General features: G+C 32.5%; 5 protein-coding genes across 5 annotated transcripts; 1 reads left to right on the plus strand and 4 right to left on the minus strand.

Moving 5' to 3' along the window:
• Window positions 1-476: 476 nt before the first annotated feature.
• LOC123897748 (methyl-CpG-binding domain-containing protein 7-like) lies at window positions 477-4,053 on the minus strand. Its single transcript, XM_045948494.1, has 7 exons — window positions 3,796-4,053; window positions 2,697-2,819; window positions 2,519-2,623; window positions 2,175-2,297; window positions 1,613-1,741; window positions 1,209-1,334; window positions 477-1,132 (listed from the first exon to the last, which is right to left on the minus strand). The coding sequence occupies exons 1-7, from the start codon at window positions 3,994-3,996 to the stop codon at window positions 911-913; spliced, it is 1,029 nt and encodes a 342-aa protein (XP_045804450.1). The 5' UTR covers window positions 3,997-4,053; the 3' UTR covers window positions 477-910.
• Window positions 4,054-7,061: 3,008 nt separating this feature from the next.
• LOC123899065 (ras-related protein RABE1a-like) lies at window positions 7,062-9,556 on the minus strand. The gene is made up of 8 exons (XM_045950119.1): window positions 9,437-9,556; window positions 8,490-8,562; window positions 8,315-8,415; window positions 8,113-8,178; window positions 7,924-8,024; window positions 7,646-7,708; window positions 7,472-7,561; window positions 7,062-7,289 (listed from the first exon to the last, which is right to left on the minus strand). The coding sequence occupies exons 1-8, from the start codon at window positions 9,507-9,509 to the stop codon at window positions 7,212-7,214; spliced, it is 645 nt and encodes a 214-aa protein (XP_045806075.1). The 5' UTR covers window positions 9,510-9,556; the 3' UTR covers window positions 7,062-7,211.
• Window positions 9,557-10,703: 1,147 nt separating this feature from the next.
• Window positions 10,704-14,011, minus strand: LOC123899067 (ras-related protein RABE1c-like). Its single transcript, XM_045950120.1, has 9 exons — window positions 13,970-14,011; window positions 13,562-13,665; window positions 12,722-12,794; window positions 12,534-12,634; window positions 12,275-12,340; window positions 12,070-12,170; window positions 11,276-11,338; window positions 11,103-11,195; window positions 10,704-10,930 (listed from the first exon to the last, which is right to left on the minus strand). Exons 2-9 carry the CDS (start codon window positions 13,617-13,619, stop codon window positions 10,853-10,855), a joined length of 633 nt encoding a protein of 210 aa, XP_045806076.1. The 5' UTR covers window positions 13,620-13,665; window positions 13,970-14,011; the 3' UTR covers window positions 10,704-10,852.
• Window positions 14,012-15,784: 1,773 nt separating this feature from the next.
• On the plus strand, window positions 15,785-17,778 carry LOC123898369 (organelle RRM domain-containing protein 6, chloroplastic-like). Its single transcript, XM_045949306.1, has 4 exons — window positions 15,785-15,868; window positions 15,948-16,016; window positions 16,121-16,227; window positions 17,491-17,778. The coding sequence occupies exons 1-4, from the start codon at window positions 15,832-15,834 to the stop codon at window positions 17,542-17,544; spliced, it is 267 nt and encodes an 88-aa protein (XP_045805262.1). The 5' UTR covers window positions 15,785-15,831; the 3' UTR covers window positions 17,545-17,778.
• Window positions 17,779-19,475: 1,697 nt separating this feature from the next.
• On the minus strand, window positions 19,476-20,285 carry LOC123899548 (probable histone H2A.2). The gene is made up of 2 exons (XM_045950714.1): window positions 19,996-20,285; window positions 19,476-19,900 (listed from the first exon to the last, which is right to left on the minus strand). Exons 1-2 carry the CDS (start codon window positions 20,203-20,205, stop codon window positions 19,655-19,657), a joined length of 456 nt encoding a protein of 151 aa, XP_045806670.1. The 5' UTR covers window positions 20,206-20,285; the 3' UTR covers window positions 19,476-19,654.
• Window positions 20,286-21,138: the final 853 nt, after the last annotated feature.

Below are 21,138 nucleotides of genomic sequence, written 5' to 3' on the forward strand. Positions count from 1 at the left end.
TATTGCTCAAATCCAAACCAATCCATAAAATAACCGCAAACTGATTTAAAAAAATCGAAAATCACAAAAAATTGAATATTTTTGGATGTGTTTGGATGTCATTTTATGAAAACCGCCGAATCGAATCGGATTTTGAATTGATTTTTCAAAATCGATCCAAACCGAACCAAACCGCGTACATAATTTTTAATAGTTCAATTTCATCTATTTGTTTTTACTATTTCATAGGTTTGAAATATATTTGATAATTATCATTGCAAAATATTAATTTTTAACATATTATATTTTACATCAAATATATTATTTTACCATCTATTTATAATATTAATATTTAATTAAATAAAATTTAACTTGTAATTTGTATATCCAAAAACCGATCCAAATTAAACCGCACAAAATTGGATCGGATTGGATTTTTTTAATTAGCCATCCAAAACCGAACCAAACCGCGAGTAATTTTAACAACTTCAAACTTATAACAAGTTACTTTAACTACATTTATATTTTAAGCATAACAGCATGAGATATATACACCAAAACCATGATAGTTATCTGTACAAAAGTTTTTTCGACGAAGCTATACATATAAGCTTGACAGTGATGTTGAAACTTCAATTGTTCACTATTCTGCCTATCGCCTTATAAGGTTCTTGAAGGTGCAACCCAAAAAGAAAACATTATTCCTAGAATTATATCTTTATATATGTATCGATTAACTATTAGTAACCTAGATGATCACATCTACAATCTAAGCTACATATTACCAGCACGTAGTTGCTAATATGTCCTGTCATCTCCAACGTGAATCCTGCAAAGTTGTATGGAATCAAGTAACAGGTGATATCAGTGCTTCTAAAGGCGTCAAATTACATGAAAATGGATTTAACTTGGTTCAAGAACACCTTAGCTATTAGTTAGTAACTCCTTCATTGATCGATATTGAAAATGCTTTGGACCATTCTGCCTTTTCAGATGCTGCTATAATAGAATCATCTAGGAAAGGGTTCCAGAAGCCGCCAGGACCAGACAAAACCCAGCTTACTTTTGTTGGTGGTCTTGTTAAGTTATGGATGGAACCTCTGTCGTCTTCCCCCGTTTTGATTTTCTTCTGAGAATCAAAATTTTCAGAATGCTTCAAAAGAAATTCAATTAGTTACACTGAATGTAAGATAAGTGTTTGTAAAGTCTATTATAGTTTTGAAACTCACCGTAGATTGAATAGAAGGTTTTAGAGTCGCTTGATCTTCTGCAACCGAAAAGCTTTTTTCGACAGGGTTTTCGTAACTATTCATACTAGGAGCACTTCGCTTTCCAGAGCCAAATTTGGAAACTAACTGAAAAGGCAGCATAAACTAGATAGTGGCAATCCATGCAAATAAAAGTATAAACACTATGCCTTAAAGTGTAAAACATTTTTACACAATCATTCAATCAGATCCTGCAAGGTAGATATTTGTTGAGATATTGTATGAATTAATATAACAAAGTGACATTATGAAATCTGATTGGATGACCGAGTAAAAAAAATGTTTACACTGTCAAGTAAATAGTCTTTAAACTCCAAAATTAGTTGTTAGATTGAAAGTAAATTTTGTTTTTGTGGTTTAGGCACCTTCGGTGTTGCTCTACAGGCATTTTCTCCCGTTAAACGTCCCTCAAAATCTTTCGCATAAAGAAACTTTCGTGCCTCAAAATCACTAGGAGAAAGACACTTTTGTGCAGTCCTAGACTTGATGAAAGTCTGCAGTAAATATAGCACAGATCAAGTCATTGAAAGAACTTCAAGTCACATGCGAATGGGAGTGTGTGAGAGCTTTGGATCAAGAGAAGTAAACTTCAAGTCTCATCTTTATAGCATAAATGGGAGTCCCGTTTTTCATTTCAAGTATAACTATGAGTCCGAGTAATTAAATCACAGACAACAATATTCTATATCCTTCTATTATTTATTTTTGCAGCGACTCTTTCATTATTTCATATCTAGCATTAATGTAATTTCCATTTCCACCGCATACATTAAAGCATAAACAGCACCAAATTTAACCAGCTGAATAATTAGGAAAAACTTTTATGCTACCTGAAATCTTATAAACCAAATTTAACCACTATGTTTCCTCCTGCTACTGACTAAAGAGACATGCTAGAAACTGATGCAAACATGAAATTGAACTCACCGTGTTTTTATTTTCTGATATCATTCTCTCAGTACGAAGATCATCTCTTGTTTCTTCATTTAGATATCTCTGAACAGATACCAACGAACGGAACTTCACTCCAGTGTGTGGCTCTATGTAATACTGAAAAAAGAAAAGAAATTCATAAAAAATCGAATCCATGCAAGAGGGGAAGAATCATAAAAAACGTATGACTTTACTCGTAACTAGTAACTACTTCCAAAATACATACTATTGATTGCGATTTGTCGACAGTGTAATACTTGGTACATATATCCAAATTAAACTTTTGTTAGAAAGGGTCCCCAAACACAATCAAACCGAGCAATCATCAGGGAGCTTACCCTGTCAACCCTGTCAACGCAGTTGGGTTTAGACACACGGGGTCGATGCTCAACCACCCAATCATCAGGAAGCTTGAACGGTGATTGTGGTGACCGCAGCACAATCTGCAATTCTTTATCCCTTGAATTCTTTATCCCTTCATGTTAATTTAATTAAGGACATGAAATTAGAACTCACAGTGTCTTTGTTTTCTGATATCGTTCTCTCGATAGGAAGATAGTTTCTTGTTTCTCCATTTAGATATCTCTGAACAGATACCAAAGAACGGAACTTGTGTCCAGTCTGTGGCTCTATGTAATACTGAAGACCAAATCCATGCAAAAGGAGAAGAATAACCAAATGTTTATTAAATGACCAGTTGAATTTCAACAAATGAGATGAGAACAAAACATGAAGTACCAAAGAAAATAATAACAGAGAAGTGAAGCCTAAATGTACTAGCTGTAGAAATGAAACTTAGCAAGGGATTAAAACCTGTTTTCCTAACTTTTGTATGTAAATTATTACATGGTTGAATCAAGTGTAACTTTTCCTACCCAAGACAATTATATTAGCAGCAATGTTGTTTAGCTATTTAGGCTAAAGTTGGATTGATTCTAGTTTATAAATATGGTTCCTAACACATTAAAAACCCCTTACAAGCTTATGAATTCTTTTAACCTTGCTCATAAACCCTTTTAGTCTCACTATTTTATCCCATGTGGGACTTCTATTTTCAACGATTATAATATTTATATTTAGAAACCTTAGGTGTTGAATTCAAATTTAATTAAAAGAAGGATTTAGTTCATAATTGATATATCTGATCTATATTAAAGACTAGATACACCAGTTATTCAACGAACCTAAAAGAAGGATGCATAGTGTAAAGATTGTTTACACGGATAACCAATCACAACCATGAGATCATTAAAAATGTTTGACATTACTCATAACTAGTAACTACTTCCTAAATATCACTATTAATTACTCCCTCCGACCTTATTTATAAGCAAAAATTACTTTTTAGATTCATTGAACAATTGATGTATCTAACTTAAATATAGGCTAGATATATCGGTTGTTCAATAGTAACTTTTGTTTATAAATAAGGCCGGAGAGAGTACATGAAAGTGTATGCAATCCCTACATAGTACATACATTGTAAGTAGCCAAGAAACAGAAATTAAATTTGCAATAGGGTGTATAATATTAATTATGATGCATGCAAGAATGAATGAATGAAAATAATAAAAATAGTAGTAATTGGAAGAGAGAAAAGCAGGTTGTTAGTTACCTTGTCAACCTGGTTGGGGTTAGAAAAACGGGGTCGGTGCTCAACCAACCAATCATCGGGAAGCTTGAACGGTGACTGCGGTGGTGACTGCAGCAGAATCTGGAATTGTTTGTGAGTTGAATTTGAAGTCAATGGAATGCAATTTAGAGGTTCATTTTCAACATTCATCTCTGTATTCGGCGCTCTCGCTATTAAGGCCATGTTTGTTGTTGATGATGAGATGATGTTACTTGGGAGTTGGGACTCACTCACTCGGTCACCGTCACCGTCACAACAAAGCAAAAGTGCATTTATTTATAGGAAAATGCTAAATTGTGTCCGGGCACGTTTAAGCCTTAAATAGTAAGTTATTCTGTTATTAACCATTTTCTCGTGGGTTTTGACATGTATGGCCCACTGGATTCAAGAGGGGTCATTTTCTCGTGGGTTTTGACATGTATGGCCCACTGGATTTTGAGAGTTAGTATTAACCATATTCTGTTATGATATTTTCTCTTCGGGCACCCCGTGTTTCTTTTATACCCCCCAATATTCCAATTTTGCCCTTGTGAAAAATTCGGTTCGCAGAAACCGAATTTTTTCTAGTGCAAATTCAGAATAAATTTCGGTTTTTAGAAACCGAAATTTATTTTCAAGGCAAAAAAAAACTTCGGTTTCTACGAACCGAAGTTTTTTCAAGGGCAAAATTGGAAACTCAGGGGGGATAAAAGAAACACGGGGGGTGGGGAGAGAAAACATCTTCTGTTATCCAGGGGGTCATTTTTCATGTATGGCCCACTGGATTCAAGAGGCCCGTGTGAGTGAGACATGAATATTGGCATAGATTTTGAGAGTTAGTATTAAACAATGCGATAATTTTGGTAAGAAAAATGTTATTTCAATTTCAATACAAATTTTTAAAAAAAAAAAAAAAACGCAAACCTATCAATGTAGCGGAAACGTTCACTCGCACCAACGGATACTATCACAACTAATTGAAGTGATAGTCCAACAATAGCATTTATCTTTCTGTTTGCAATTGAATCACAAGGAGGGTACTATTGACTCACACTCACCCATAGATGGGATTCATATGTGTATGCCAATTTTTTAGTTTTTTAATACTTTTTATATGTCTTGGGAACCGTGTACAAAGAGGTATGGATATCTTATTTTAATCCATAGAAGTGTATTCATATAACATAACTCTTTTGATAAATACAATGAAAAATAGTAGTACGAATGTCTTTTTTCTTTTGTTAAATGGTTAGTTTGAGGTAAAAATTAGGATTTTTTTTGTTCAAAACTGAAATCTTTAGGAGTTTAAATTGAGATTCTTTTTTTGAACTATTTATATATTATATCACATGTAAAATTTTGCTTAGATTCTATAATTTTTCTTACTCCCTCACTGAATTAAATCCACTCTTATGCTCAGAGGTTCCCAATTTAAAGGGCAATTTTGAAAAACTTGTGAGTGACCAAAAGATCAATTTCTGAAAATGATTTGGACTTGATTGAGCAGAATGTGAACATGTGAAAGCGAAAGGAATTTAGTTGAGCGTAGTGGATCCGTTCACTATGTTACTTGAATGACTCTCTACGACACACGCTTTGCTTTGGCAATTATCCCAACCAACAACATCACAAGTCTACAAATCCAACAAATATTCCTATAGCTAGGCCCACAAACCTCGGTTCACATTACACATTCCTTCTCTTTTTCTCTCACATTTTTTTTAGTGAAATTGATTAATACTATAAGTACTTACTAGTAACATTCCCGGGCAATCGCACGAGTCGCGCGTTAACGAGTTCAAATGATTAATGAACTATCCTAAAATAAATCGTTGGGACAAATCGTTCTAGAGAATTGGAGTTCGACTCCTAATAGAAACAATTTTTTATCAGATTTTGAATGCGTTTGATCTGCTAAAAAATAAGGGAATGGACTGGACAACTTTTATCGTACCCTGTTTGATTTGAAACTGGTTATGGGACTAGACAAATTAGGTAGTAAGGGACAGGACAAAAACAAGATTTTTTGTCCCTCACCGAACCACAGGACAACTTTTTGTCCACACAGTACAACTATGAAAAATACGAAAATACTCATTTTATTTTCGAATATAATGATATTATCGCCTTATATCTCTCTGGTACAATTTTGTCCTGTCTTGTATTATCTTGTTCTGTCATGTACTGTTCTGTCCAGTACTTGCTGTTTTACGAATCAAACGCATCATTTACTTATCTCGCAGTCAAACTTTAGATTATCGGATTCTATTCTCCTATAAATCAGAGAGTTAATAAAAAAATTATATAAAAAAAAAAGACTAATAAACTACGATATTTCCTTAATCACTAAGGAAAAACATAAATTATTTCTTCCACTCTATCCGCGTAACTCCTAAGAACCTGTCTATATCAATGTGTGTGTAATGCTTTCAAATTCTCATAATTAATTTCTACATTATATATACTAAGAAAATTTCATCTAAAATCTAAACAATCTTGTTTGTGGACTTTTTATCTTATAATTTGTACATTATATCAAAGAAATTAAGCCTAGTAGCCTACTATACAAACATAGCCATATGAAGAGAGGAAGAGAAGAAAAAGGTGAGTTAAATTGTTTGATGCTAATATCCAAAGTTGGTAAAAGTGAAGAAACAAAATCATTGAAAGAATGTGGTTTTAAATGCAAAACATGCAACAAGGAATTCTCTTCTTTTCAAGCTTTAGGTGGTCATAGAGCAAGTCACAAAAGACCAAAACTTATGCACAAGTTATTACCAACCATGAAATCAAAGATGCATCCATGCCCTATTTGTGGACTTGAGTTTTCTATTGGACAAGCTCTTGGTGGCCACATGAGAAAGCATAATACTTTTTCTATCATGAAAAGTTCAAAGGATCATTGTGTAAAGTTGAATTTTTGTTTCGACTTGAATTTGACACCGTTAGAAAATGGTATTGCTTGGACTTAGAGCTTGAAGTTAATTGTTACGGTTGTAGTTACGCTGCAAACTTTGATATTTCGATAAGAGTATAGGAACTGTAAATTAGATTTTAGAACTATGATCTTAAGCTCAAACTAGGACACTTGTTATGAATATTGTTTCATTTGTTTGCAATCTTTTACTTCTTATGATACTTCTATTCCAAATAATTTGATTTGTTTTTTTAGAATGAAATAATTCTTGGACTATTGTCATGGCAATCAACCCTTCAAAAAAATCAATGACTATTGGATTATGTCGCGCAACGAAAAGGGGCAATGACATAATAACCTTGTCATTTAAATTTGGATTAGTTCACTACTAGAAAGAAATCATGAAAGAATAACAAGGTTAAACACAAAACAAATGTCATCATCAATATCATCCATACATGTATTTTCCTCCTTCTTGATCTTGTACAGCAATTCTGCTTCCTCAACCACAGCATGCCGACTTTTGTTCATCGTGTGTTTCAGTTGGCTTATCTTGTTCGTTGATTATGATTCTTGTAGGCTGCAATGTAAAAACAGACATTCAACTTCATAAACAAAGAGCTACACTACCTTCGTTTCTAAATATAAGAAAAAGTCTGGTCAACAAAAGTTTATGTATCTAGTCCAAATTTTGAATCTGATACATCAACTTTTTGACGACTCAACTTATCCATGAATTCAAGGAAGAGAAAGTTTAAATACCATTGGCTTAATATTGTCTGGAAGCCTTTGTTTTATATCCCTTGCAATTGTGACGAAAGCTTCTTCGACATTTCGATTAGTCTTTGCACTCTACAACAGAAAATAAATCTTCAGTATGCAATAATAGCAAAAAACTTAAGAAAGTTTCCACATTTTTAAGTATAAATCACTTACTGTTTCAAAGAATTTGATTCCGTACTCATTGGCTAGTGCTTGACCCTTGGTGAAAGGCACCACCTAGAGAGAATACAAAATTTTATTAACTTTTTCACAAAAATATCATATCAAATTTGACATAAAATCAGAAAGAGATGATTTGGAATGTGTTACTAGTTTTGTATACATATATGATCATATTATGAATGATTCATGTTATGTGAATATGAAACATAAATTTAAGTTTTATAACACTCATAACAAGAATTCAAGAAATGTTCTTATTGTTTGCATACTCTTGTGCTTTCATCCATGTCAGCTTTGTTCCCAACCAGTATTTTGTTTACAATAGTGTCCGAAGAATTTTGCTCAATGCTACTAATCCAATTACTAATATCTGAAATTAACATAAACTTGGTAAATATTCCATGTGACAAATCCTTCATTGTTAAACCAAAGCATGGGATAGAAATTAGAAACTTTACTGTTAAATGAAGATTCATCGGTAACATCATAGACTAGCAATACTCCCATAGCACCGCGATAGTAAGCTAAATTTGAAAAGCAAATCAAGTCAATGTTTGACTCAAAATAACCTACTTTCTCCGGTCTTAAATATATTTGATTTTTTGCTTATATATTTAAGACCGAATAGAATACTTGACAAACAAGAAATGTAAATCTTACCGGTTGTAATTGTTCGGAACTTCTCCTGACCTGCAGTATCCCAAATTTGTAGCTTGATCTGTTTTCCATCAAGCTCTATGGTTCTAACTTTAAAATCAATGCTGCACCCATGAAAGAAGACCTTGTGATTTAAGGAAAATTCTAACAAACTATATCTAAATCATGAAAAACTCACCCTATAGTTGAAATAAAACTAGTTGTGAAAGTATTATTAGAGAATCGTAGAAGAAGTGAACTCTTTCCAACACCTGCAATCAATAATAACATACAATGATCATGGCAAACTGGAAAATTAAGTAATTTTGTACACAAAACATCATATAGGTCTCCTCTTATCACATGCAATCATGTTTGAGGAGTTACCAAATGTGGCTGCCTCTTCCTGCAAGAATTTGAATTGTGGTTTGTCGCGTTTTCGAGAACTAGTCTATTTCGCTAGGCCCAACACCGCCACTTTTTCTAGTTTACAATTAAATAATAACAGTTTGGTACAATTCAGTTCACAAAGCATCAATTCGGCTACAAAAAGTTTATGGTTTTTTGTAAAGGAAAAATTCTATTCGATTTGAAACCACATAACTAGTGCACCAAACCTTTATATCAGTTCGGTTCAATTTTACCAAAACCTCGTATTACAAAGGGAGAGCGAATGGAACTATGTGGCATAGTAAAGAAAAGAAGAATACGGCATTGGATTTTCTTGCAGTCAGTCATCGATTGCATGCAGTCATACAATCAAGGATCTGTAACTGTTTGATTGAGATCGGATAGTCTAGAGTTTAAATTTAGTAATTTTAGTTTAAAAAAACCAAAATATGCTTCCTTTTTAGAATTGTGATTGGATAGTCTAGAGTTCAAAGGTTAGTAATTGTAGTTAAAGAAAAGGAAATTGCTACTTATCGCGAGGGAAAACCTCGCGACAACTTCACAAGCTCCGATTTACTCAATATATTTCATAAACTACACCCGTGACCTACCATGTTTTCTGGCCAACAATAAATTTATAGGCTAAATGAATCCATTTCTCTAAATAACCAAAATATATTGTTTTTAGAATCATGATCAGATAGTCATGAATTGTTCGACGGTATGAAGTTTGAGGAAGAGGAGTGAGTAACTTACCACTGTCGCCGATCAAAAGAATCTTCATGAGGTAATCATAATCCTCGGTTACCAATCTCCGATGAGAAGCCATTAATTAACTTTCAATCAATGATATTGCAACAAATTATATTGATTCCTATCAGCATAAAAAAGAAGCATTATATATTTAAGTGCAAAAAACATGGTAGTACGAAGTTTCTCCAAAGAAACAAAACACAGTAGTAAAGTATGAACATCATATACATCATGTAAGCATCGTAAACAGTAGAAAAGGAGTAGAAAAACGCATACCTTGTTCTTGTCTTAGAGTAGTCTCTTTGTCGTTTTTCTAGACTTGTATTTTTATATTAGTAAATAAAATATGATATTTTAGGAAATAATCGTACATATTACCTTTTTTCTTTGACAGATTCCTACTAATCAGTAAATTAAAAAGATTTTCTATTTTATTTATTTTTTGACAATAAGATTTTGTTTTCATTTATAACTTGTGAACTAACAATGAATAGGTAAGAGTTTTGAACTCCTTAAACAAATGGTTAGGGTTCAATTTATGGTTGCTTCTATATATGAAAAAAATTCAGTTGAGATTAGAGAACTCACATAATGTGTCTCACCACTAACGGCTTGTATTTATAATATGATAATCCAAAACACTTCGTCTTAGAGGAAGTTCATCAACGACTCGACTTGTTTATATAGTTTCATTTCTCTCAAAGAGGGTGAAACAAAATCTCCAAACCAATCAAAAATATTTTGGTTCTGGTTTTTAAAATTTTTTTTTAAAATCTCAATAATCAAACAAATGAAAAACTTTTATTTTGCATATAGATGAAATGGCAATAGTTTGTTGAAAACTCATAGATAAGTAAATGAGTCGAGGTTTGAATTCTGGTCATAGCATTTGACCTAATAATTTCGACATTTTTATAATTTAAACTAGAAATTGTGGACAACTGATGAAAAACTGTTTATATTGAATTAAATCATAAAATTTATAAAATTTCTCAATTGAACCTTCAAAGTTCAAACTATTGAAACAATTTTACAATAGCGAGTGTGTCTTTCCGGCTGTTTCTTAAAACATTTTTATGTAATTAAAATTTCGTGGTATGTTTCTTTTGACATATCATTATAAAGAAACACAAACAAGATTAAAATAAAATGATAACTATTGTATTTTATTAAAACAAGAATAAGGTCAGTATAATTTTCATAAACTCTAAAGAATATCAGTGTGATTATGTCCCAATGAAACAACTTAGGGGAAATGACACAATCACATTTTCATTTAAATTTAGTTTAATTTACTTCTAGAAAAGAAATAAATCATATGAAAGAATGATAAGGTTAAAAAAACACAAAACATAGTTCATCATCAATATCATCATACAAGTATTTTCCTTCTTGATCTTGAATAACAATTCTGCTTCCTCAACCACAGCATGCCGACTTCTGTGCACCGTGTTTTGAAGTTGCCTTATCTTGTTTGTTGATTCGAAATCTTGTTGGCTGCAATGTAAAAACAGACATTCAACTTCATGAACAAAGAACTACTACTCCGGGTCTCCGGCCACAATTATAAACAAAAGTCCACTTTTCAGAATCACTGAATAATTGATGTATTTGGTCTATAAACGCAATCAACTAGTCCATGAGTTCACGGAAGAGAAAGTTCAAATACCGTTTTCGTAGAATCAATGTCCGGAAGCCTTTGTTTTATATCCCTTGCAATTGAGAAGAAAGATTCATTGACATTTTGACTTGTCTTTGCACTCTGCAAAAGAAAATCTTCAGTTTGCAATAATAGCAAAAAACTTAAGGAAGTTTACATATTTTTAAGTATACATCACTTACTGTTTCAAAGAATTTGATTCCATACTCATTTGCTAGTGCTTTGCCCTTGGAGAAAGGCACCACCTAGAGAGAAATACAAAATTTTATAAATGTTATTCCAACATCATGGAACATGTATGTATGTTCAAGATTAAGGATTGGCAAACAAACATAGAGTTAGAAGAGATAGAAAAATAGCTTCAGCTAATATGTATGGGGAAGCGCAAAGGAAAATGAGTAGTTTTGGTTTTTTTCTTTTGAAGACTCAGTATCCGATTCAAGGATCGACTGATCTGAGGGATATCAATCCTATCATCTACTAGCGATAGGCCCAATTGAAGCCAGAGTTTTACTCTTAATAGACTAACTCAACACAGAACGTGGCGCTAAGAGGATTTGAACCTGAGACATTGAGAGGAGCACACTACAAGGTCTCAACTCTCAAGTCTTCACCACCAAACCAACTCACGTGAGTTTATGCAAATGTGGTTAGTTTTGTATACATATATGATATGATGAGAAATGATGTTTGGACATCATAATATTGATGTCAAATACAGTGTCCTTTGTTTTTTGTTTATATTTTTGAAATATGTATGAAGTATAAAGATAAAATATACAAGAGAGACAGAGATAAACATACACAATGTTATATATGGTGTCACTAATTTCATGTTTAAATAATATTATTGTATATGATCATAGTATGAATTATGATTCATGTTTATCCATGTTATGTGAATATGCAACATACATTGAAGTTTTATGACACTCATGATCTTGACAAGAAATTAAGGTTGTCAATGTTTGCATACCCTTTTCCTTTCATCCATGTCAGCTTTATTCCCAACCAGTATTTTGTTTATAAAATTGTCTTTAGAATGTTGCTCAATGCTACTAATCCAACTCCTGATATCTGAAATTACCACAAGGTAGGTAAATATTCCATATGAGAAAGCTTTTGAAGAACAAAACACAGCTCCCCAACTTTTAAACCAAAGCATAAGGTGGAAACTTTACTGTTAAATGAAGATTCATTTGTAACATCATAGACTAGCAATATGCCCATAGCACCGCGATAGTAAGCTGAATTAGAAAAGGAAATCAGTTAAGGTTTGACTCAATAAACTACTTCCTCGGGTTTTAAATATAAGCGAAAAGTCAAATGTATTTCGTCAAAATTTAGACCAGATACATCCAACTTTTTACTTGTATTTAAAACCGGGTGGAGTACTTGACAAGACAAATACTCTCGCTCAAAAAGAAATTTAAATTTTACCGGTTGTAATTGTTCGGAACCGCTCTTGACCTGCAGTATCCCAAATTTGCAGCATAATCTTTTTTCCATCCAACTCTATGACTCTATTTTTAAAATCAATGCTGCAAGAGGAAGAAGTCCTTGTGATTTAGGGAACATTCTCATATGCAAGATTCTAAAACTCTACACCTTAATCATGAAAAACTTACCCTAAGGTAGTAATATAACTTGTTTCAAACACACTATCAGAGAAGCGTAGAAGAAGAGAACTCTTTCCAACACCTGCAATCAAGAATAACACACGATGATCGTGTCAAAATGGCAAATTAAGGAATTTGTGCACCAAAGCACCACCTGTACTCTTAAAGTTTCGATAACTACTATATATTTAGGTCTCCTCTTATCATAGGCAATCATGTCTGAGGAATCCATGCGCGTGCTAAATGTGGCTGACTTTTCCGCAGAGATTTGAACTGTGGTTTGTCACGTCGTCGAGAACTTGTCCCTTTTGCTAGGCTCGACCACTATTGTTTGTTGGTTTCATGTCTTTATGGTTTACTATTAGTCTTTTACTATTACTAACAAAAAACAACACAATGGAGAGGGTTGATGGAACTATGACATATATCATGTTTGAGTGAGTAACATTTTCAAACTAGCATCAAAGGAAATTCTCATTTGAAATCCATGACAGCATAATTGCATTTAACCTTGCTCAAAGTACATCATGAAAAGATTCAATTCTAATTTCTAAAACTAAGTACATTTGCCTCGGTAGCACAAATTCAACATTATAAGGGTTGTCCCGTAGCTTTCATGTCACCTCTATGTATAAAGGGGCTTAAATTGTATACTCATAGATTTAAATAAAATACTTCACCAATTTGAATTCATTCCCTAAAGACTCAACATCATGTGGACTGTCACATCATGGGTAACTCCTAAAATTAACAAATTGAAATTGACGGATGCAAAATAAATTGAATGAATATTGTGTTATTTCGAAAAACTTAAGAAAACATGAGAGAAAGAGTTGAGGAGTAACTTACCACTATCGCCGATCAAAAGAAGCTTTATGAGGTGATCATAATGCTCACGACGAGCCATCAACTTTCAATCAATCAATGAAATTGCAACAAAATTAAATTGATTCCTATCAGTATCACCATAAAAAAAAATCAATTTTTTTTAGAGGGAAATCAAAGATGCTTGACTTTTATTTCTTTTTAAATATAAAAACTAAATTGGCTAGAACACCATGGTTTAAGATTTTGGATCTGATAATCGTGCAAACATTTTAACAGAGGATCGAAAATCGGAAACGAAATGCTTATGGTTACTTATGGAGAAAGCTTTCCTTGGTGCAAAAAAAAACACAGTACTATATAGTGTGAAAAGAGTAGAAAAAACAAAGACAAAGACAGAGAAAATAAGAAATTTTGGAGAAAAGTGCATACCTATTTCTCAAACTTTTCCACCCTTTTTTCTCGGCTCAAAATCTCTTCTTTCTTTTTTTTCAGATACACGTCTGAAAATCTCTTTATATAGTGATAAAATAAATCTACTATTTTTATTTTTATTTTTTTTTGGTTAAGAAATAAATCTACTTTTTTCAAAAAAAAAAAAAAGAAATAAATCTACTATTAATGTACCCAAAACAAATAAATCTAACAATTTAGGAGATAATCGCATGTGTTCTTAATGATTAAGGTAAGTCAAATATTTTGTAGTAGTTTTTTTTTTTTTAATGAAGAGAGGAATAATATTTTGTATTTTTTAAAAATTTGGCTTAATAGTCCACAAATTTAAACTCAACCGGAAAAAAAATGCCTAAATTGTCGGACGTCAGGATCGAAATTCGAATCTCGGCTCTTTGTTTGTGAGTTTATAAATTTTGTGAGTTTATAAATTATAATGACTTTGTTATTTCGCCTATGCAAAAACCAAAAAAAAAAAAACAAAATTTGCCTTAATGAGCTAATTAATTTAATTTTGTATTAGAGTAAATAATAAATTAAATCTAAATTATTACCAAAATTTTATCAAAAAATAATAATTGCCAAACTTAAATGATTTGACCAATATATTATTATTATGATTATTTTTATTTATCTTATTCACTATTATTATTACATGTATTATATAAATATAAATGGGATATCTAATTTTATTTATAGAAAAATAGCAAATTTTGGTGTAATTTTTTCTTTAATTTTATCCTTTATTTAAATAACCTTATTTATAATTTTATCTATTTTCATTCAATCAATTGTTGATTTTAACCTTAAATATTTTCTTGGTCCATACAATATAGAGATCTTTTAAGATTATTTCTTACTTAATTCTTATTATATTTTTAGTCCATAAAAAATTATTTTGCACTCAATTTCGGTTCTTAAGGTTAAGTGTTAAGTTAATGTGTTTTTTTAATGATTTTTTTTGCATGTATGTTTATGTTTAGAACATCATGAAAATTTTGATAAAAAAAAAAACATGATGCAAAGTTTCTCTACAAAAACGAGCTCAAAATTTAATTTTTATATCATGATTTTCGTTACTTTTATCTCAAATTTATCGTTCAAAAAATTTATATTTAATATATCTCATGTTAAAAAATTCTAAATTTTAGTAAATGATATTTTAAACCTGGAAAAAATCATTTAAAAACTTAAGATTTGTATTTGATGACTAAAAAATTAATTATAGTATGGACTAACAATTATTTGCAAGGAAAATGGTCAAAGTGGTAAGGATCTTGGTCTGCTGAAGCATGTGATCAGGAGTTCGATTTATGTCTCATGCGTAAGAAGAAAATTCGGTTCGGAGGAGAAACCTCACCTTATGTACCCCACAGATTCCCCGCCGAAGATTAGTCATCGTTAATATGGTAAATACTTCGTACCAATATCATGATAACTCAAAAAAAATTATTTGCAAGAAAAAAATTATAGTAAATTTTGCATTAAAAATAATATTTTTAAAATGTTAACATTTTCAACTCTAAAGGCTTGGTCTAGACCTGGTAGTAAAAAAAAACAGATTTTGAATTCGAGAGATCCTGGATCTCTGCCCTTGAACTGGGGCACCATTCTTTGTTTTTTTTTTTGTCAAGTAGCCTAGTGGCTAGAAAATATGAATAAGTGAAGTGTCTCGATTTCGAACCCGAACTCCTGTACATAGTGCGGTGTTCCAACCAACTCTATCATTTAAGAAAAAAATATATATAAAAAATAAATAAATAATCGCTTAACGCTGAACTTGTCTAGTTGTCTTGTTCGTGCAAACTGCAAAACAATCGAGTTCGAGTCCCATTCTGAAAATGTCTCAAAGAATCGGAACAAAGCTATTTGTCAACAGTTAGTTTTCTTCCCCTCCTTCAATTTACGTTCAATTCATCAAATTCCCATTTCAACATTGTTTCATTCCATTTTACAGGGTTATCATTTCACACTACAAAACAAAGGTTCGAATCCTTGTTCTCACCATTCGGAGAAATTACAGAAGGTGTGTCTGTGTCTGTGTCTGTTCTTTCTATTCTCACCCCCTTTGCTATTACTGACTCACTCACTCTTATGTTGGTTGTTCAATTCTGTTTTTTTTTTTTGCAGCTACACTTATAATTGACCCAAATACTCAAAGGCCTAAAGGTTTTGGTTTTGTTTCTTACAAATCTGAAATTCAAGCTGAAAAAGCTATCAAAGCATTGAATGGAAGGGTAATTGTGTCTTTCTTAAATCTGTTTATATGTTTGCATTGCTTGTAAGAATCGGAATAATATGCCATGAATGTGTTTGTTAAAATGCCTGATTAATTAAATGATTAGTGATTTAGGGTTGTTTGAATTGTTTTGTTTGAGATTATCTACTGGCATAAACATGTGTTTAAGTGAGCTTATGAAAATAGCTTATGACATGTTCATGAGTTATTTTCAGTTGATTTCCGTAAGCTCTTCATAATAGTTTGTGCGAATAGCTTATATGAAAATAATTTGAATTTATTTTATCTTTTGTTATAGAAATAACATCTTTCTCCACGAGATCTTCAAGTCAGATGGAGTACGTGTGGTTCTGGCCGGGCTTTTATAGGCTAGGAATCCACTTAGTACTTCTTTTTTGAAACGGCAAATATATTAATAATCGGGTCTCTGCACAAGACGAACCAAGACCGATGAAAACAGAATTACATAACAGCGGTGCCGTATATATGCGGACACCGAAAATAAACACCAAAACACAAAACCCCACCTAAACGAGGTCTTCCTCCTAATCCCATAATAAGTGTTTATACTTTTAAGTTGTTAATCTGTTGGTCCTAGGGCCGGATACCAAGTTTTCAAAAAAGTTCTTAATCTTAATTAAGTTGTTTATTCAAATAGGGTCTTAAAACCTTACTTTGGTTTTTCTAGTTTAGCCTTCGTTTTTTTGGTTTCTTAAGCTACTTTGTGTTGTGAACAAGCTTTTTTTGTTGATTAATGGAAACATGGTTATAATTTATATTATGTTATCAAAGGAAGTTATGGGGAATCCCTTGTCGCTGCAGCTACGATGATGGGGTAGATTTGATGGGTTTTTGGATACAGGTTTTGTTATGAACGCATCTTTGATATCTTCCTTTAGTTGCATAGGTCTACCCACCAATAAAGAGTATTAGACATAGAACATCTCAATCCAAAACCTTAAGCCATTATGTTGACGAGTCACCTCTTATAAATCCAATCCAACATTCTTTCCATTCATAGTCCATGTGGACTTAACCACTCACACTTGAAATCCAACAAATAGTTGGATTTCAATTCATTGCGATTAATAGTTCTTGCGGTCACTGCAGTCTGTCAATCAATAACTAATATTGTAAATTTGGTGAATCAATAACTTATAATCTCAATTGATCTTCATCAGGGATTCATATCATCTTTATGTTGTTCTTTGGAATTGATTTATAATACCAGCAGTAGATTAATATTCCTTACATGGTGCAGATAGTTGATGGAAGGATTATTTTTGTTGAACCTGCAAAACCGAAGGACTCGTGATATGTGATTTTTATCCATGCTCAAATCTTGTGTATTTCTGATCATTTATTGAGATGTCAAGTTACACTTGATCAAAGCACATCAGCTGTATGTTATTGCTTAAAGCTCCATTGTTTTATTCTTCAGCTTATCTAATTGTGGACATCATGTTTTACAAATACATGAGTATCCATTTTGGAAATTACGATGCAAGAGATTTGCAATAATTCATTGTAGATAGTTTAAAAGTTGAAATTGTAGGGTTTTTTTTACTTTTTTGTACTGCAAGATGGCATGATTGTTAACTTACAAGTTAACTGGCTATGTTTCTACATGAGAAAATTAGGCCAACTTAACAGAGTCTTGTTTGTGACTAATTAATCTTTTGTGGAACTTGAGTGAAGTCTTTCAATTTTTAAAGGGAGTGACTTTCCGCACCTCCATATTTTCTACTACGCCTTAATTCTCTGCAAGTTTTCTTCTGAATGTGAAATTTCTTTATATCCATTTTTCTGTCCATGTATATTTTGGGACAATATTACCCATCCAATAACAAACTTTTCGAAAATTGAAGTATAGTGGAAAAAACAGAGGTGCAGAGAGTCTCTTCCATTTTAAATTCAACCTTAATCACAAGTCTGTTACTGAAATATGATTAGTCTTGCTGAAATGATTTCAGTTGCACATGATGCAACTCATTTTTTCTTTTCAAGGCAAACAATTGCATTCAATAAACAAAACCAAACAAATAACGGTGCATCATTTAGCTGATTTGTGGTATGACCTATCTAAGTTTTAGGGTCTAGTGGTGTTGGCTTTGGACTTTGGAGTGTGCTCCTCTCAAGGAAATATCTCAAGTTCAAATCCCTCTAGTGCCAATTTTGGTGGTCTAGTCCATAGAGTTGGATAACAAAAAAGTTTTAGGGTATCCTCTAGTAAACAACCTTAAAAGGTTAGAGCTACACAATTCAAATGTCTTACAAAACTAATAAGAAAATTGCCCATGCTGTCATAAACAACCATCCCCTGCCCTTTTAAGCCAACTGCAAAACTTTGTTCTCCACGACTGCTGGACACCATAGTCCACAGCTAATGTAGTAATGTTTCATATATGCTTCGTTATGGTGAGATTTTTAGCTCGATTTCCTGCGCACAAGACAAACTCCTTGAGGATACTAATGATCTGCCTTGCATTGTAAGGTTTAAACCAAGATGTAAATGCTGAAGTCTGACTAGTTTGGAGCTAAACTATCATGCTAATCTTTACTTCCAGTATTATCAATTCTCCACCAAACTACCTTTTCCATAACAGTTTGCCCTTTTTTCACATAGCATGCTCCTCTGAGCAAAACTAATTCAATATAAGCTCAACTTCAATGATGGAAATTACTTCCATCAGAAACCAGCCTCAAACATTGTTTGCTTAGAAAGGCCTAGTTAAATTCACAAAAGCCTCTAAACACTCATTTCACCAATTTTCTATCACTAATAAAATCAACCCTTGGCTCATCCAGTGGATCTTGCCGATGTGAATTTTACCTCAATTTCCTTGTAGCATCCATCCATATAATTAGTATCAAGTTAGCAACTCATTATGTAATTAGGCATGGCTAGCACAATAACCTTAAGATTCTTTCAAACTTGGTCAAGAAAAGAGAAAATGACTCCTAGATCAACCCAAGATAACTAAAATAAGCCATTCTTAAATGCGTCAGCAATCTTTACCATATCCCATTACAAAGTACAAACCATTTCTTTATCTTAATCTTAATTTAGCATATTTTAACTAAACTTCCTCAATGATTACATGCAACTCAGTACACGTTTGTACTTTATTTTCAACCAAATTGAAAACTTTATAAGCCAATAAAACCACCAACAAGTACAATTATTTAAGATGCAGCTCATATTAACAGAAATACTAATTCTCTAAATTCCATAAATACTAATAGTTAAACTCCACAAACATTGAAGAAAATATTATTTCTACTGAATTGTTCATATTAATACTAAAAGTCGAAACAGAAATCAGAATTACATCAACATTTCAAACGCATTAAAGCGTAGCAGATATACACACAAAATAAACATCATCATCAACATTTCAACAACCACAAATCAGAACCCTAATCTAAGCCTTCTTAGGAGATTTCTTAGCCTTTGGAGACTTTGGCTCCTTACTAGCAGTAGTAGATCTATCAGTCTTCTTAGGCAAAAGAATTGGGTTAATATTTGGAAGAACACCACCATGAGCAATTGTAACACCAGCAAGCAATTTTCCAAGCTCTTCATCATTCCTCACAGCCAATAACACATGTCTAGGGATTATCCTATTCTTCTTGTTATCACGTGCAGCATTTCCAGCCAATTCAAGAACCTAAACAAACAAATTAGGGTTTCAGATTCAAAATTAGGGTTCCAAATTCAAAATCAGTAAATAATAGTGATTGAATTGAAAATTGATTTATATACCTCAGCAGCAAGATATTCAAGAACAGCGGCTAAGTAAACCGGAGCTCCGGTACCAACACGCTGAGCATATCGACCTTTCTTCAAGTAACGACCGATTCTTCCGACGGGGAATTGAAGACCAGCTCTGGTGGATCTGGTTACTGACTTCTTCCTTGGACCTCCGCCTTTTCTTCCTCCGGCACCTTTCTTGGTCTTTGTGCTTGCGTCCATTTTCGAGCTTGGAAATGAACCCTAGATTTTTGCTACGAAATTGGTTTGATGTTGGAAATGGAAGATTTTGAGTAGTGGTGACGTGAGTTGAAGAATCGTTGGAAGAGTTATTATATAGTAGTGTGTTTGTTATGAGTTATATGACACCGTGGCGATCCGCGTTGGATGTTACGCTGGAGGTGATTTTGAGCGTTTGATTGTATGTTTATCGACGGCTCAGGATTGTTTCTGTGGCGATCCGAGTGATTGGAAATGGACCAATCAATGCGTTTATTCCACGACACAATCACTGTTTCATTTTTGTGGTGTTTCCATTTTAAATTAAAATAAGGAAAGTTATTTAATTATTTTGTTTGAATTATCAAAAAAAAAAAAAAATAAGGAAAGTTATTACTCACTTTATCTCTATTCTCTAGTGAATCAAGGGTAAATAATCGATCGTTTAATTTAACAGATTAAAAAATCTATGAGTAAATAAAAGTGTGAATAAGTCTTCATTAGCATAACTCACACATATGCTAGAAATATTGCAATATTATAAAGATAGTATAGAACAATAAGTCTTTTTTTGAGCCCTTTTGTTTTACGGTAAGAACAATAAATCTTTAATAATAGAGTAAGTGCTCAATTTGATTCTTGACTTTTGCAAAATTGGTAATTTAGTCCTCCAAATTAATGAAATTTCATGTTGTTTCTCAATTTTCAAAAAGTTAATAAAGATAGTCCCTCCGTCAATATAAATTAACTAACAGAGTCAAGGATGGTCATGCTGTTTGAGAACAAGATTGAAATATATTGTGACCACCTTTCTAATGATGTTGAAGAAATTGTGTCTCTACCATGTAGTCAAAATAGTACAACTGCAAATGGTGATGGTGCAGTAGTTAAATATGATGAATTGGCTAAAAATGATGAAAGTACCGAAGTATATGA

This window comes from Trifolium pratense, linkage group LG7 (assembly GCF_020283565.1).
Source record: "Trifolium pratense cultivar HEN17-A07 linkage group LG7, ARS_RC_1.1, whole genome shotgun sequence".
In the NCBI taxonomy this organism is placed as follows: Eukaryota; Viridiplantae; Streptophyta; class Magnoliopsida; order Fabales; family Fabaceae; genus Trifolium; species Trifolium pratense.